The sequence below is a fragment of the Lissotriton helveticus genome, chromosome 6, assembly GCF_964261635.1.
Source record: "Lissotriton helveticus chromosome 6, aLisHel1.1, whole genome shotgun sequence".
NCBI classification, from domain to species: Eukaryota; Metazoa; Chordata; class Amphibia; order Caudata; family Salamandridae; genus Lissotriton; species Lissotriton helveticus.
The window spans coordinates 202614392-202630576 of record NC_136067.1 but is presented as its reverse complement, the minus strand read 5'-3'; the positions used below and the strand labels follow the sequence as shown (position 1 = coordinate 202630576).

Below are 16185 nucleotides of genomic sequence, written 5' to 3'. Positions count from 1 at the left end.
CATGGATTTTAGTACGTTAGCTAATGGTTCCAGAAACAAATTGACGTGAATGGGAGATAAGGAGGACCCTTGGGGAAACCCCATGGTGACTGGGGATGGCTGGGAGAGAGAGCGGTTCGCCTTAACTCTTTGGGACCTATGCTGGAGGAAGGATGAGAACCATTGCAGTCCTGACCAAAGAGGCCCATCCTTTGCTCCAGAATAGCTAGGAGGCTGTTGTGATTGACAGTGTCAAAAGCAGAGGAAAGGTCGAGTAGGATAAGGAGACAGGATTCATTTTGATAAAGCATTGTTGGGATGTTATCCATCACGTGAGCGAGCGCCGATTCAGTGCTGTGCCCACTACGAACGCCATATTGGTTTGGGTCCAGGAGATGGAAAATTTTGATGTGCGCACATAGTTGTGACTGGACACATTTTTCCAGGAGTTTGGCTAGTGTAGGGATGCTGGAGATAGGGCGGAAGTTATTAAGATCTGTACTATCTGCTGTAGGTTTTTTTAATATAGGTGTTACCTGGGCCTCTTTTAGGCATTCTGGAATTGTACCTTGTGACAGAGATTTATTGACGATCTTTGTCCAGATGGGGGAGATTGAATCCTTAATTTCTTTGAAGATGGTGGGTGGTAAAGGGTCACAGAAGGGATTAGATGGGTTGAAACTCCAAAGAACCTTTTTTATATCATTTTCATTTAGGGTGGTAAAGGTATCCCAGGAAGCATTGTGCTTGATACCCCAGCTTCATGGAGCAGCCTTGTCTGGTAAGGCCAGGGGGTGCCGGACCATTGAATAGTAATGGAGCCCTCCTGCTTTCTAGATCAATGTTAATAAGTCTAGTTTTCTCAGTAAAAAAGTTTGCCAGGTCATCACATGAGGGAGGGCTGACGTTCGAATCTGATCGGTTAGGGGCTACCACAGATTTTCCACTGAATAGTCTTTCACAGTGGATACTGAATTCAATATATTCAGCTTGTTCATCGATGACTTAAAATAATTTTACATGTTTTAAGGGTTTTTTACTTTCATAAATCATAGTCTGGGACTCTCAAATAGGTAAAAACAAATCAATTTGAGACAAAATAAGAGTCAGTAAAAATAAAACATTCTTTGAGGTAATGTTGCTCTGCTGTGAGGACTGATTTATAAATGTTTAACATCCTTGCATCCGGATTCCTTTGAAGTATGGTATATAATATTGTATTTAGCACCTGAGATGGGTACTCTTTTTATCACACATTACCAGTGCTAGCTATAATTTCATTTAATCACTGGTTTCCTTGAGGAATGCACACTCACCTATATCAATAATAATTACGTCTGAAAGATCCTCACTTTAAGCAACTTTGTTGCAAGGGGAGAAAATGTATCTAATACATATCTTCTATGTGTCCTTTTTTTGTTACCACCTCCTATGCATTAGTAAAATTACATGTCTGTCAGAACTATCATTTGAAACCATTACTCGTTGTTGTAAATTAAGTTTGAGGAAAGATTCACATTTCAATGAATGATGATCCTGTAAGGTGTCATTCTCATTTTACAGTAGATTGATATTCATGACAGTGAACTGACAACTTCATCGCGATCATGTTCTGCCAACAATGGCCTGCAACTCTTGACTCAACAAGCGCTGGGACATAAAAGCTAGGGTGAAATAGTGGTGCACTAGGGTGACATAATGGTTTCAGTTTACTGTCAAAGTGGTTTGAGCAGCACCATGAGTTTCTCCAATTCCTATTACATCTGGCTACAGATTGTGGTTCTAGTTAAGCCAACGAGAAAGGCACTCTGGTAAATCCTGAGTTACACTGCTCTTGACCAGATAGAAAATGGAAAGAAAACAATACTTGAAATTATTTCAGAAAATGATTGATTATATAAATTACGTTTATGTCTCTATTGTTCACCCATTGAGTGATTGTATCATTTTGAAATCTGAAAACTTCAAACATTTGTATCCTTTTTTCGGAATATGCACTATAAAAACACAGACTTTTATTAAATATGCAATCACATTCTAATTAATGGACAGATTACAAATGTGTTGTTGCATTTGCTCAGGAAAGGTGCAGGATGAGATTGAAGGAGTGATAGGCTCAGGACAGCCTAATATGGGACATCGGAAGCTCATGCCATACACGGATGCAGTGATCCATGAGGTTCAGAGATTTGCCAACATTCTGCCTTTAAGTTTGCCCCGGGAGACAACGGTGGATATCGATTTCAAAGGTTATTTCATACCAAAGGTGAGATTGGTTTTAACATTTTTTAAGCATATCTACATGTCCTTTTTACTTCCTCCATATTTGTAAGAGTAAATGGAGAATAAAACCCAGCTATCTTACACGCTTTAAAGAGCGGTGTCCTATAGGTATCTTCAATATCCCGCATTCACGGCTCCCCCTACCGCCATCCGACGTACAATTGCCCTTGGCATCTCGCGCCATAACCAACTCTGCTTAGATGGACATCTACCCCCAGGTACGCCTAGCAAGAGCTCCACTTCAATCAGGGTACTCTACCTAAACACCCGCTCGTTAGTGAAACACTCCGAGGACATTTTTGTTCTCCTGTCTAATTCCAACCCCGACCTGCTCCTGCTTACAGAGACCTGGCTAACCTCCGAGGCTCTCCCTGATATCCTGGCAGCCCTCCCCCCTGATTACTACATTCTCCATACCGACCGCCCTGACGACCGGCCAGGGGGAGGGGTGGCAGCCATTATATCAAAATGTCTTACCTCTATCTCCTCTAATTCCCTTGTCTTACCGGGGGTTGAGAATTTACTTTTTAGTGTACAAACCGACACTGGCGCCCTCACCTTTCTCTTATTATACCGACCTCCCCACTCTATGCCCTCCTTCCCCTTCATCCTGAGTGAACAACTATCCGCGTTATTAACAGTGCACTCTGACTTCGCCATTTTTGGTGATCTAAATTATTGGTTTAACAACCCCAATGCTGGCCCTCACGCCACTGAGCTCTTTGAGACTCTTGCGAACCTGAACCTCACTCAGCATGTCTCTCATCCTACCCATATTAAGGGCCATATTTTAGACCAGATTTGGTCCTGTAATCTGGCCCTGTCTTCACCAGTTATTCTCCCTTGTACCTGGTCTGACCACCACCTGGTGGATACTACCATCACAGTCACTGGCCAGACTCTCACTCCCCTAATGGCCGGGGGACAGTCACGAAAATGGAACACCTATGATGCCCAGGGCTTTCTTTCCGCCCTCGTCGAAACCTGTCCTGACCCTCACCCTTCCAGCGACATCGATCATCTGGAACAGGAAATAGGTTCCTGGCTGGAGTCGGCCAGCGACCAGTTCGCCCCCCTGGTCACTTTCCCTCGTACCAGGCATCAGTACTCTCACAGGTGGTTCTCCGACGACCTCAAGACTCTGAAACTAAAAACTCGCCAGTAAGAACGCACTTGGAGGCGCGACTATTCTGACTCAGCCAGACAGGCCTATTTGGCCACACGTAATAACTATAAATCTGCTATTAGGTCAGCAAAAATGGAACACTTCTCCAATAGGATTGCTTCAGCTACAAATAAATCCAAGGAAGTGTTCAGAGTTCTTAACGAGCTAACCACTGATGAAAGATCCCTTCCAGCTCAGACCCCTACTCAGGCCACCTGTGATACTTTGAACTCCTTTTTTTTGGAAAAAGTCATCAAAATTAAAAAATCTATCCCTCCCCTCGCCCAGCTTCCTCCTCTGGACCCTTCCCTCAATAACACCTTGACCTTCACTACCTTTCCTGTCTTAGACACGACCTCTTTAGCGGAACTTGCCACCCGTGTGAAATCGGGCTCCCCTAATGATTGCTGCCCTCCCTCTGTTCTGCGTAGCATCTGCCTTAATTTGCCAGATAGCATCTTACACTTACTCAATAGATCACTCACCAGTGGCAGTGTCCCCACCTCTTTTAAGGAGGCCATCTTGGTGCCCCTTCTTAAGAAGCCGGGTGCTGACCCTGCCGAGCCATCGAACTATCGTCCCATCTCCCTCCTTCCCTATTTCTCTAAAATCTTGGAGGCCCATGTCACCCGCTGCCTATCAAACTTTGTTGAATCTTCCCAGTACCTCGAGCCTAACCAGGCGGGCTTCCGACCTGCCCACTCGACCGAGGCAGTCATTCTGGCGGTTCTTGATACTCTCAGGAGCAACGCTGACGTCGGGAATCCCCAAGCCCTCGTCCTTCTGGATCTGTCCGCCGCGTTCGACACGGTGGACTATAACATCCTTCTCCACCGTGTCGAGCAGGCTGGCATCCGAGGCCCTGCTCTCGAATGGGTCAGATCCTTCCTTACTGGAAGAACACAGGCAGTTCGCCTGGGCCCTTATACGGCCAAAAAATCTCCTACGCCCTGTGGAGTCCCCCAGGGCTCCTCCCTCTCTCCGCTTCTATTTAATTTGTATCTCCGGCCACTGATCCAATCCCTCCTCAAATGGGACATCACAATCTTCAATTATGCTGATGTTTTACAGCTCGTTTTTTCACTTAATTCCCCACTAGCTATCAATACGTTCCACGCAGTAATGATCCACATACAACTCTGGATGGACCAGAACCAATTAAAACTGAACCCAGGAAAAACTGAGCTCCTTCTCCCCGGCCTAAGCCACACCCATTGGGGCCCTCAGTTCTGGCCGCCGGAGCTTGGTTCCCCTCCTACCCCAGCTAAAACAATAAAAAGTCTGGGCGTAATTATCGACGTTAAACTTTCCCTCAAAGCCCAAGTTGGAGTGGTAATTTCATCATGCATGTTCCAACTTCGGAGGATTCGTAAAGTCCGTCACCTTCTCCCCCCTGCGGCACTCACTCAATCTGTCACCTCACTTGTACTCTCTCGTCTTGATTTCTCCAACTCCATTTACCACGGTCTCCCACTCTATCTGCTTAACCGCCTTCAGGTCGTACAAAATCAGGCAGCCCGCTTGATCCACGGATTACCTAGATGGCAATCCGCTAAACCCCTGCTTCACAGCCTCCATTGGCTCCCAATGAATCAAAGGGTCGCCTTTAAGGTGGCATGTCTCACCTTCAAATGTCTTCACTGCCCCAGTCCAGGGTTTCTCAACTCCCTCATCCGACCCTACCGCCCCACACGCAATCTTCGTTCTGCCCGCAATGACTTACTAATTACCCCTAAAAACAAAACCAAGAAATTTGGTGGTCGCCGCTTCTCTCACTTGGCCCCCCCTCTTTGGAACTCCCTCCCTCTGTCTATCAAATCTTCCCTCTCTCTTCTCTCATTCAGAAAACTCTTAAAGACCCATCTCTTCCCACCCCTATGTTAGGTTGCTCTGTTTTCCGTTTTCTCCTACCCTGTCTAGCAGCGCCAGGAAGCTTCGGCGTTAGTGCGCTTTACAAATGGCACCTAACATAACATAACATATAGGTATGGGTGGCAGCTCAATTGGATGTGGAAAAACAGGAATTACCATGAAGGTGTACTTGTGAGTGTATGTAAGTGATATTGTTGTGTCTCAGATTCATTGTGCCTTCAAGGGAGCGGCTCTAAGGTAGACTGATTCAGCTGGGCTCTAGCCCTATAATCCCTTGATGGAAAGGGAGTGAAGAGAAAGCGTTACAGGACATATACGGGGGCAGGTGTGATGGTCAGGACCATCACAAGAATAATTATTTGAAGTATTAGTGGCACAGAGAAATGGTCAGAGGGCTGACACAGCCACCAACAGGAAGATTCCCTGGGGCCATCCTCATCTCTTGCCATCCCTGCAGTAGAGGATGCTGCTACAGATCAGGTGAATCTTCTAGCTCCACACACTTCTGAAGAAGCAATGGGTGGGATTTGCCTGTTTCCTTGTTTCCTAGTGCCTAGACTGAACCCTATTCGGGGCAGTTGAGAAAAGAATGATTCAGCTAATAATTAAGGGTGGGTGTAGAATGCTTTCAGCATAGCCACACCGGTTCCCCAAATGGATTCTGGTTGTTGCTGTTCAGACATGTATTAAGTTGTCACAAATATAAAGTGTTCACCATCAGTGCTATTGCAGCCAGTGCTTGACATCCTGAGACAACGTGTCTTGGTCATTACCATTGATCAGCTGAGAGCAGACAGGTTTGGAGGTGTCTGAAATGCTTTTAGTCTCTCAGGAAGAGGACAACTCCAAAGCATGCAGGTGTATTACATGACTCTTCATCCAAATAGCTACAGGAGAAGTCTAATTACAGTAGAGGGAATAGCACAGTGCCAGAATACCTACAGAATTTATTTTAAGTGCATTCTGATTGCTTCTGTTCCTCCTAGTTTTAAGTACTCCTACTAGGAACACAAACCGTTGACCTTGGAAATGCTGCCTCATTCCCATATTGCCTGCCGGTGGGAAGAGGAGCACCATGTTGAAAAGCCGTCCTTGAAAGGTAGTGGATCACAGAGTTGGAAAACCTGACGGAAAGGTGAGCAAGTACGATCGGGTAGTTAGAGAGTAGGAAGTAATAGCAGTAGAGCAGATAATGGTGAGTAACTGTGCAAGAAGCAGCTAGGCCAAGTAGATGATAAAGTTGAAATTTCCAGGTGTCTGTGCATGCAAATACAAGCTTAAAGTGGGACATTATAGAGAATGGAGACAAAAGAACAGTGACAGAGTGCAGCTAGTCACAAGGAAGGGCTTCTCACTGTCCTATCTACACATGGAAATTCTCCAGTTTAAACACACTCTGCATAGAGGATCAACTGAATCAGACAAATGACAGGAGTACTTCAGTTGTATATATAAGTTCCAAACTCAAAAGTTACTCTTTAGGATCATTATGGATCAAATGAGTACTCATAAATCTCTGTCACTTTGGGAATACCAAATATCTTCCAGGATCAAAAATTGCAATGTGGATCAGGCTTTTACTTCCCTCCCTTATCCCCCCTCAAAAAATCATCCCTATAAATCCCTGAATAAAACATTTATATATCATATGGAAGATAAAGATATCTATTTTTTAAAAATTTGTATTAACTGTATAATTATTTAAAATCTTTACAGTAAAAATGAACAATATAAAAGAGCTAAAAACTATGATTTCAAACCTTGGGACAGATTAAAATGTAACACCCCTCCCCGAGACCCGTGTAGTGTTTCCCCAGCGCGTGAGCCCATGTTCTTTGCGCCATTTGCACCCTGAAGATGATCTAGTTTGAGGGGCTCTTGAACTGCCCTTTGTGGCCCGCTGAGTGTCTTTCGAGGGGCACAGTTCTCTTCGGAGGCATGCGAGGAGGGTGCTGTTGGTACCTCATTGGGGCATCGTTTAGAAAGCCCATTAGCTTTCCTCCACGGGGATAACCATGCTCTTCCCCGGGGATTCGCTAATTTCACTGGCTACTTTTAAGGCAATCCTAATTTGGTGGATGAATTTCTTCAATCTCGCCAGTGCCGTAGTGTTGGTAGTTGAGAAACACAGGGCTGATACTTCGCCGCATGACTTTATGCCATTTTTGATACTGATCGGACGTAGAAGTCACCGAAGTTTGTTGTTAAAATTAGGGCAGCAGCATAGGAGATGCAGCCAAGATTCCCTCTTATAGTGGCACAGCCTGCAAGTTGTGAATTCCCCTCTTCGGGCCCATGCAGGGTTGAATTCCACAATCCCTAGCATGGTCAGCCTCGTGAATAAAATCGTGCTTCGGGCCTGTATGGTGAGGGCCCCGCTTAGGTAAGATTGTGCTTTGCCTGCCGTGTAGGAGTTATTCAACGGATCTAAGTGAGCGCTTTGGCGGAGACATTTAAAATCTCGCTTAAAGGAGATGTCTCGTACGTGTTTGTTTACTGCTCTCTTCCAGGCATTCAGGGGGATGTCCGGCCGCTTAAATGTTTCTTCCTCTATCTTCAATACTTTGATTGTATTTCCAAGGTTTGTGTGCCAGGCCGAGCCTGGCCCCTCAAAGATTGGTTTCAGGTGATGTTTTAGGGAATTAGCCGGTGCCCTTACTATCCTTAGATATGACTTTATAATCCCCTCCTGGCACATCAAATCAGGACATGCCAGACCTAGCTTCAATCTTAGCCTTGTTTTTCTGGCGGTCCTCAGGATCAAGAGCACTGCCTTATGCGCCTTTGCTTGGGCTGTATTAAGGAGGGCGTCCAGTTTCCCAGGAAAGGCAAGATGGCCCTAATTAATAGCTGGCAGGAACTTCACTCTTAAAGCCTGTGAGAATTGGGCTTGCAGACGGGCTAATCAGATGCTGGCTTAGTTGTTTTAGTAGATGTATAACCTTGCTGGCCTTGGACCTCTGCTGTTTTAGGTGCACATTCGCCTTAGCCGGTTCCGTCAGCCAGACCCATAGGTAATTGTATGAGGCCGGCGAGTTAATTTGCACGTTTCCCAGATGCCACTGTGCCTTCTTTTTAAAATCGTTTGGTCCGAAAATGACTACCTTGGTTTTTCCTTGGTTGACTGTAAAGTTATTGATGATGTTAAAGTTGTTTAATGCGTTTAGGGCTCTTTGTAGGCCCACCTTCATATGGTCCATTATAACTGTGTAATCCGCATATTGTAGCACTGGCAGCCTCACGCTTCCTAGTATTGGGGTTACCAAACTGGATCCTTTTAGAACCTCTCCCTAATCAGCCGTGTATAGGTTGAAGGAGGCCAGTACGCATCCCTGCTTCAACCCATTCTCTGTGCTTACTTTGGGAGATACTGTGCTGGCGCTTCTTTTAACCCGCACCCAGGTATCCTCATATAATGATCTTATTGCCCTCAGAAGGTTTGCTGGAATGCCCCAGTTTTCTAGTTTCCACCATAGTCTTTTTCTGACCACTTTGTCGAAGGCTGTACTATAGTCCACAAAGCAGCAGAAGAGTGGGGGGTGATTCTTTAGGCTTGCCTGGGTTTGAAGATACGCTATCAACAGAACATTGTTCATAGTTGATGCCTGTGGCCTGAAGCCGGTCTGATGCAGGGGTATTATATTTCTCTCTTCCACCCACTTCTCCAAGTCTGACAGCAATAGACGGGCATATGCCTTAGCTTCCAGGTCGAGCAGGGCGATGAGCCTATAATTAGACGGCTTTAGGCAGTCACCTTTTTTGTAGATGGGGACCAGTATGGAACCTCTCCAGGACCCGGAGTTGTGGCTGTTAAGTAGATGTGGTTAAAGAGCGGTGTTAGTAGTGACGCCCAAAATTCTGGTGCTAGTTTATAAACCGCTACAGGAATCCCGCTGGGCCCTGGGGCCCCATCGTTTTTCATGCTCTTGATGGTTTTGATGACCTGTTGGCTTTGGCCAGAGATATGTTGTCCATGGAGTCCTTGCCTGGGCTTGAGATCGTGACTCCTGGCTTTATGTTGACTGAATTGACTTGCCCGGCTGGGTCCGCCCTGCCACTTGTTAGACCTCTGTTGGAAAGCACTGTTACATCTAGCTGTTTCACATGTAACAACCAATCTTTTTCAGACACTCCGTTTTCTCTTGTGGGTCCTCGGTTGCTCCGCTGGTTTATGTATCTCCAGAGTTGTGCTGGGTTCCTTTGTTTGAGCCGGAAGAAGACTTTGAGCCATTCGCTTTCCATGTTGGCTTTTTTATGTTCCCATAGTTTCTTCCTGAAGGATGACCTCAGCGATGAAATTGATGGTCCCTCAGTTTGACTACCCCCTTTTTTCTTTTCTGCGAGGGCCTTGCGAAGACGCCTTTTGCTTTCTCGTATATCGTTGTTTAGGCAAATACTTCCTGGTCTCCATTGCCCATTCTGTCTCGGGTTTTTAGTCTTGGGGTTCCCGCACCTAGAGGCCGATTACGATGGCGGACGGAAACGGGTCCGACCGCCATGGTCACGGCAAATATACTCCCGACCGCACCGCGGATAAGCAGCCGGTGCGATTAGGATATTTCCGCCATCACACACCGACCGCGGCGGACGGATCACACCAAATACCGCCGCACGTGGACGGTACCACAGAAATACCTTCCACCGCGGACGCAACGCCCGCGGAAACAGGTCCAACCTCTGCCAGACCTGCGGAGGGACCGCCCGCACGATTAGGATAACTCCGCCATCCCAAAGGAACTTACCACCGTCTATGACCGCCACGGACAAAAAACAACGACAAACGGAGCTTGGCTGTGGAAGGACCAAACGAACATCACCCCTGCCGTCAAACCGAAACAATAATGGCGGACGGAAGTAAATAGTAAACCAAACAAACAGGACACACACCCACCTGGAACACCCACCCCCAACAACTACATGCCCCAATGTCACACCCCCCAGCACAAACAAGAGCATCCAAGTCTCCACACCCACAGAACACCTGACTGCAAAATACCATTGGGACACTGTTAGACATGCCATCGTTGGCGTGGTTTCCCCCTATCTTTTTGCCTCTACCTCCTGTATTTTTGATGCTGTGCTGGATTTAGTTTTTGCTGGTTTAGATGCTTTGGACACTCTGCCACTGCTGATCAGTGCGAGAGTGTAAGTGCTCCCTATGTAAAGTATTATTCTGAATGGATATACCTGTTTGGCATATTTGTATCACCATGAAGTCCCTAGTAAAGTGCACTGGGTGTGCCAGGGCTGGTGATGACAAATGCTACTAGTGGGCCTACAGCACTGAGTGTGCCACCCACAGGAGTAGCCCTAAAATGATGTCTCAGGCCTGACACTGCAGTGCCTGTGTGCAGTTTAGAACTGCCATGTCCTCCTGATCAATGTCCCCACTGACCAGGCCTAACCCTTCCCTTTTTGTGCGCATCAGTCACCCCTATGGAAGGCCCAAGGTACCCCACTGGGCAGGGTGCAGTGTATGTAAAAGGTAGAGCATGTACTAGTGCAGGTAACATGCTCTGATAATGAATGGCAGCCATTTTAGTTTTTCACTATTGTAAGGCTATCTTGCTCCATAGATTAACATGGGGGATGCTGGCTACAGTGGTTAACAGCATGTCTTCCCATAGGAAAAAGATAGGACATAAGTATCTAGTATCCCTGAACTCAGAATTTAATAACACATCTTTTAGGAAAGGTTGTTTTTAAATCCTGTCTGTGTGCCTTGGTCTGCATGTGTATTGACTGTCTGGTTTGAGAGTGACAGGGGCTGGGGATTCCCCAGGAGGCTGGCTGAGTCAGCCCTAGGCTGAATGACTGCATTTGCAACTGGAGTGGTGGGAGGAGTTAGCACCTGGGCCTGAATAGGGCTGTGCCTGCCTTCCACAATGCTGACTCCACCTCCTGCTGGGCGGCTGACGACCCTGCCCCTCACTCTGCAAGGAAGAAAAAAGACAGCAACACAAAGTACTCAGGAAACACCCAGAACTGGTTCAGACCGGGCTCAGGGCCCACATGCACAGAGAGAACAAAGACTTTAGGGGTATAAGTACAGGACCCCTGACAACAGAAAATTAGATCATCCTGGAATCAAGAAGGAACCTCTGCCAAGGAGAAAGCTGAAACTGAAGTAGGAAGACTGTCCTGCTGTTGCTCTGCTGGACTGACCTGTTGCTTTGCTGCCAACGAGAGGGGAAGGACTTTGCTGATGAGATGTGTTCCCTGTCTTGAAGGAATCTCCAAGGGCCTGAACTGAGCTGACTCCCTGTTCTGAAGTCCCAGGAACAAAAGGACTTTACCCCCAGCTTCCCTGAACTCTGCCGAGAGTGCTTGAGTGCTTGATCCAGTTTTGGGGCCTCTGGAAGTTGTACCTGTGCTGGGAAGCTTGAAACTAAGCTTGAGAGACTTTTGAAATTGAAAAGTGTCGCATTGCTTGCTTGCGGAGCACATCCTCGACAGTGCGAGAAGTTTCCCGCCGCTACGAAGGCCGAGATCGTCGTAGCACCTGACGCCGCTGCCAGAGCCATCGCATCCTTCGTTTGCGGGACGCACCAGACCGGTGCGGGAAAATCGAACATCGCTGCGAGTGTCGTCGCAGAGCCTGTCGTCGCTGGGTGAGATCGCCACACCGCTTGCTTGCGGACCGCATCACGTCGCTGCGAGCATTGTCGCAGAACCATCGCATCGAGGAGCTGCGAGAGAGAGGATCACCGCTGGACCGCGCATCGTCGCCCCGGAGATCGTCACAGCCCCTACGAGATCGTCGCATCGTGCCTTTGCGAGAACAGACTTCCTACGGAACCTACGCACCGGAATCCATACAAGTGGCCTTCCTCCCCATACAGACCGCATTCGCCGCAACACGCCCGCTGCTGCAGCGGGGCTGTCGCAAACGCCTCCCCAGGGTCTCAGGAGCAACGCATCGCTTGTTTTCCACCGCACCAGCTTCTGCTTTTGGAACTTTGTTGCAACTAAAAGGTACTGTGAGTAAACGTGACGCAACTGTGAACTTTTCACGCATCAGTAGAGAATTCTATCGCAACGTAGAGAATTCTATCGCAACCTAAAGAATTTTAACGCAACCTTAAGAACTCTTTTGAAACCATATTCTTGAACTGTGAATGTTGGATTTTTGTCGTTTTGGTCTTGTGTAGTTTAGATTAAATACCTTTATTTTTCCTTAACAGTTGTGGAGTCAGTTTGTGGTGTTTTCACTGTGGTACTGTGAGTGTTGGTACAAATACTTTACTCATTGCCTCTGGTTAGCCTAGACTGCTCGTGCCAAGCTACCTGGAGGGTGAGCAGGGGTTATCTCAGAGGGTTATCTCCTTGCCCTGACTAGAAGCAAGGGTCCCTATTTGGACAGTGGTACCTACCTCTGCCAACTAGAGACCCCCAGTTCTAAGAGACACAACCATCACACAGAGTATAAAAGGAATCCCTCCCATTACCACAATACCAACACACCCACCACACCAACCCCCACAACACCATCCCTACATACCACACACCTGCACACCCAACAACCCTAACACCTTGCACATCACACACCATGGCCCCCAAGAAAGGTCATTGTGGATGAAATCATCCGTGTCGAACCACATCTGTTCGGTACCCTAGTACAGCAGACCACCTTGGCAACTAAAACCAGTATGTGGGACAGGATAGTGACCAGAGTGAATGCTTCAGGGACCGTGCCACACACCAAACATGAAATCCAGAGGCGGTGGCACGAACTTAAGGCAAGGGTGAAAGGCATCAGGTCCAAGAACCACCTGCAGGGCACACAACACTGGTGGTGACACTCCCATGGATCAAATACCATACACCAAATGGGAGGAGAAGGTGCTAGGCACACTGCACCCTGAGAGCCTGGAAGGAATAGACGAGGGAGTGGAGGCTGGTAAGTACAAACCAAGGACCACTATCACACTGTTATGTCCTGCCTTGCACAACTGCTAAGACACATCTCCCAGGCTACAATCCATGCATGTGGACCACACAGTCACCCAAATGTGAAGCCCAGGGCTCAAATTTGTTTGTCAGATTTATATTGCGCATGGCTGCCCCAGCGACGGGGCGTCCCAGCGCATACCATAAACTCCCGGGCAGGAAACAGATACCAGAAGCATTAAGCCGGAAAAAGCCAGGTCTTAATGGCCTTCCGGAACGCAAAATGATTCTGGATAACTCTGATGGACACAGGAAGAGAGTTCCAGAGTTGCACGGCCAGGCTGCTGAAAGAGCGTCCACCCGCTCTGGCTTTCGAGACACGCCGGGTGCATACCAGAGCTAAGGCGGCAGACCTTAAAGGACGTTGTGGCGCCGGTGCCTGAGGTGACAGGATCTTATGCGCCAAACAAAGCACCTTAAATTGGATGCGCTTTTCTATCAGCAACCAGTGAAGTTTCTGAAGTACATGGGAAACCGAGCAAGTGTACTGGAGGGCCATAAACATGCGGGCAGCTGCATTCTGTGCCCTTGGAAGACGCTTGACGCTAGCCTTGTTCGCGCCTAAGTATAGGCAGTTCCCATAATCCAATCTAGACAGGATTGTCACCTGAAGGATGATTTGGCAGACTTTCGGGCGGGGGGAAAACCCAACAACGGTTTCAAGCCCCTCAAAATACCCCCCAAAAAAACCCCAGCCACTGCTTTGGATTGGGCGTCGAATGTTAGGCCGTTGTCGAACCAAATGCCTAGATTTTTCACTGTCTCCTTGGGCAAGGGGGCAGGTTTCAGACGGTCAGGCCAATGACTCTCAGACCACAGCCCCCGATCTTGCCCAAACAGCAAGATCTCAGACTCGCTAGCGTTAAGCTGTAAGCAGTTCATCGCCATCCAGTCCGCAATCACAGAGAGGTCCTCTTTAAACTTGCTCAGGTTGGTACAGCTTTTCTTGGAAAAGGCGATCACTAACTGAGTGTCGTCAGCGTATGATACCAGTACCGAGGCAGTCATTCTGGCGGTTCTTGATACTCTCAGGAGCAACGCTGACGTCGGGAATCCCCAAGCCCTCGTCCTTCTGGATCTGTCCGCCGCGTTCGACACGGTGGACTATAACATCCTTCTCCACCGTGTCGAGCAGGCTGGCATCCGAGGCCCTGCTCTCGAATGGGTCAGATCCTTCCTTACTGGAAGAACACAGGCAGTTCGCCTGGGCCCTTATACGGCCAAAAAATCTCCTACGCCCTGTGGAGTCCCCCAGGGCTCCTCCCTCTCTCCGCTTCTATTTAATTTGTATCTCCGGCCACTGATCCAATCCCTCCTCAAATGGGACATCACAATCTTCAATTATGCTGATGTTTTACAGCTCGTTTTTTCACTTAATTCCCCACTAGCTATCAATACGTTCCACGCAGTAATGATCCACATACAACTCTGGATGGACCAGAACCAATTAAAACTGAACCCAGGAAAAACTGAGCTCCTTCTCCCCGGCCTAAGCCACACCCATTGGGGCCCTCAGTTCTGGCCGCCGGAGCTTGGTTCCCCTCCTACCCCAGCTAAAACAATAAAAAGTCTGGGCGTAATTATCGACGTTAAACTTTCCCTCAAAGCCCAAGTTGGAGCGGTAATTTCATCATGCATGTTCCAACTTCGGAGGATTCGTAAAGTCCGTCACCTTCTCCCCCCTGCGGCACTCACTCAATCTGTCACCTCACTTGTACTCTCTCGTCTTGATTTCTCCAACTCCATTTACCACGGTCTCCCACTCTATCTGCTTAACCGCCTTCAGGTCGTACAAAATCAGGCAGCCCGCTTGATCCACGGATTACCTAGATGGCAATCCGCTAAACCCCTGCTTCACAGCCTCCATTGGCTCCCAATGAATCAAAGGGTCGCCTTTAAGGTGGCATGTCTCACCTTCAAATGTCTTCACTGCCCCAGTCCAGGGTTTCTCAACTCCCTCATCCGACCCTACCGCCCCACACGCAATCTTCGTTCTGCCCGCAATGACTTACTAATTACCCCTAAAAACAAAACCAAGAAATTTGGTGGTCGCCGCTTCTCTCACTTGGCCCCCCCTCTTTGGAACTCCCTCCCTCTGTCTATCAAATCTTCCCTCTCTCTTCTCTCATTCAGAAAACTCTTAAAGACCCATCTCTTCCCACCCCTATGTTAGGTTGCTCTGTTTTCCGTTTTCTCCTACCCTGTCTAGCAGCGCCAGGAAGCTTCGGCGTTAGTGCGCTTTACAAATGGCACCTAACATAACATAACATATAGGTATGGGTGGCAGCTCAATTGGATGTGGAAAAACAGGAATTACCATGAAGGTGTACTTGTGAGTGTATGTAAGTGATATTGTTGTGTCTCAGATTCATTGTGCCTTCAAGGGAGCGGCTCTAAGGTAGACTGATTCAGCTGGGCTCTAGCCCTATAATCCCTTGATGGAAAGGGAGTGAAGAGAAAGCGTTACAGGACATATACGGGGGCAGGTGTGATGGTCAGGACCATCACAAGAATAATTATTTGAAGTATTAGTGGCACAGAGAAATGGTCAGAGGGCTGACACAGCCACCAACAGGAAGATTCCCTGGGGCCATCCTCATCTCTTGCCATCCCTGCAGTAGAGGATGCTGCTACAGATCAGGTGAATCTTCTAGCTCCACACACTTCTGAAGAAGCAATGGGTGGGATTTGCCTGTTTCCTTGTTTCCTAGTGGCTAGACTGAACCCTATTCGGGGCAGTTGAGAAAAGAATGATTCAGCTAATAATTAAGGGTGGGTGTAGAATGCTTTCAGCATAGCCACACCGGTTCCCCAAATGGATTCTGGTTGTTGCTGTTCAGACATGTATTAAGTTGTCACAAATATAAAGTGTTCACCATCAGTGCTATTGCAGCCAGTGCTTGACATCCTGAGACAACGTGTCTTGGTCATTACCA

The 16185-nt window shown here is 47.7% G+C and overlaps 1 protein-coding gene across 1 annotated transcript in view; it reads left to right on the top strand.

Moving 5' to 3' along the window:
* Positions 1-16185, top strand: part of LOC144762420 (cytochrome P450 2K1-like) — a 330089-nt gene that overhangs the window by 207688 nt on the left and 106216 nt on the right. Inside the window, exon 7 of the mRNA XM_078647600.1 lies at positions 2061-2245. Within this exon, the coding sequence (XP_078503726.1) occupies positions 2061-2245 (185 nt within the window). The remainder of the gene's footprint in view (positions 1-2060; positions 2246-16185) is intronic.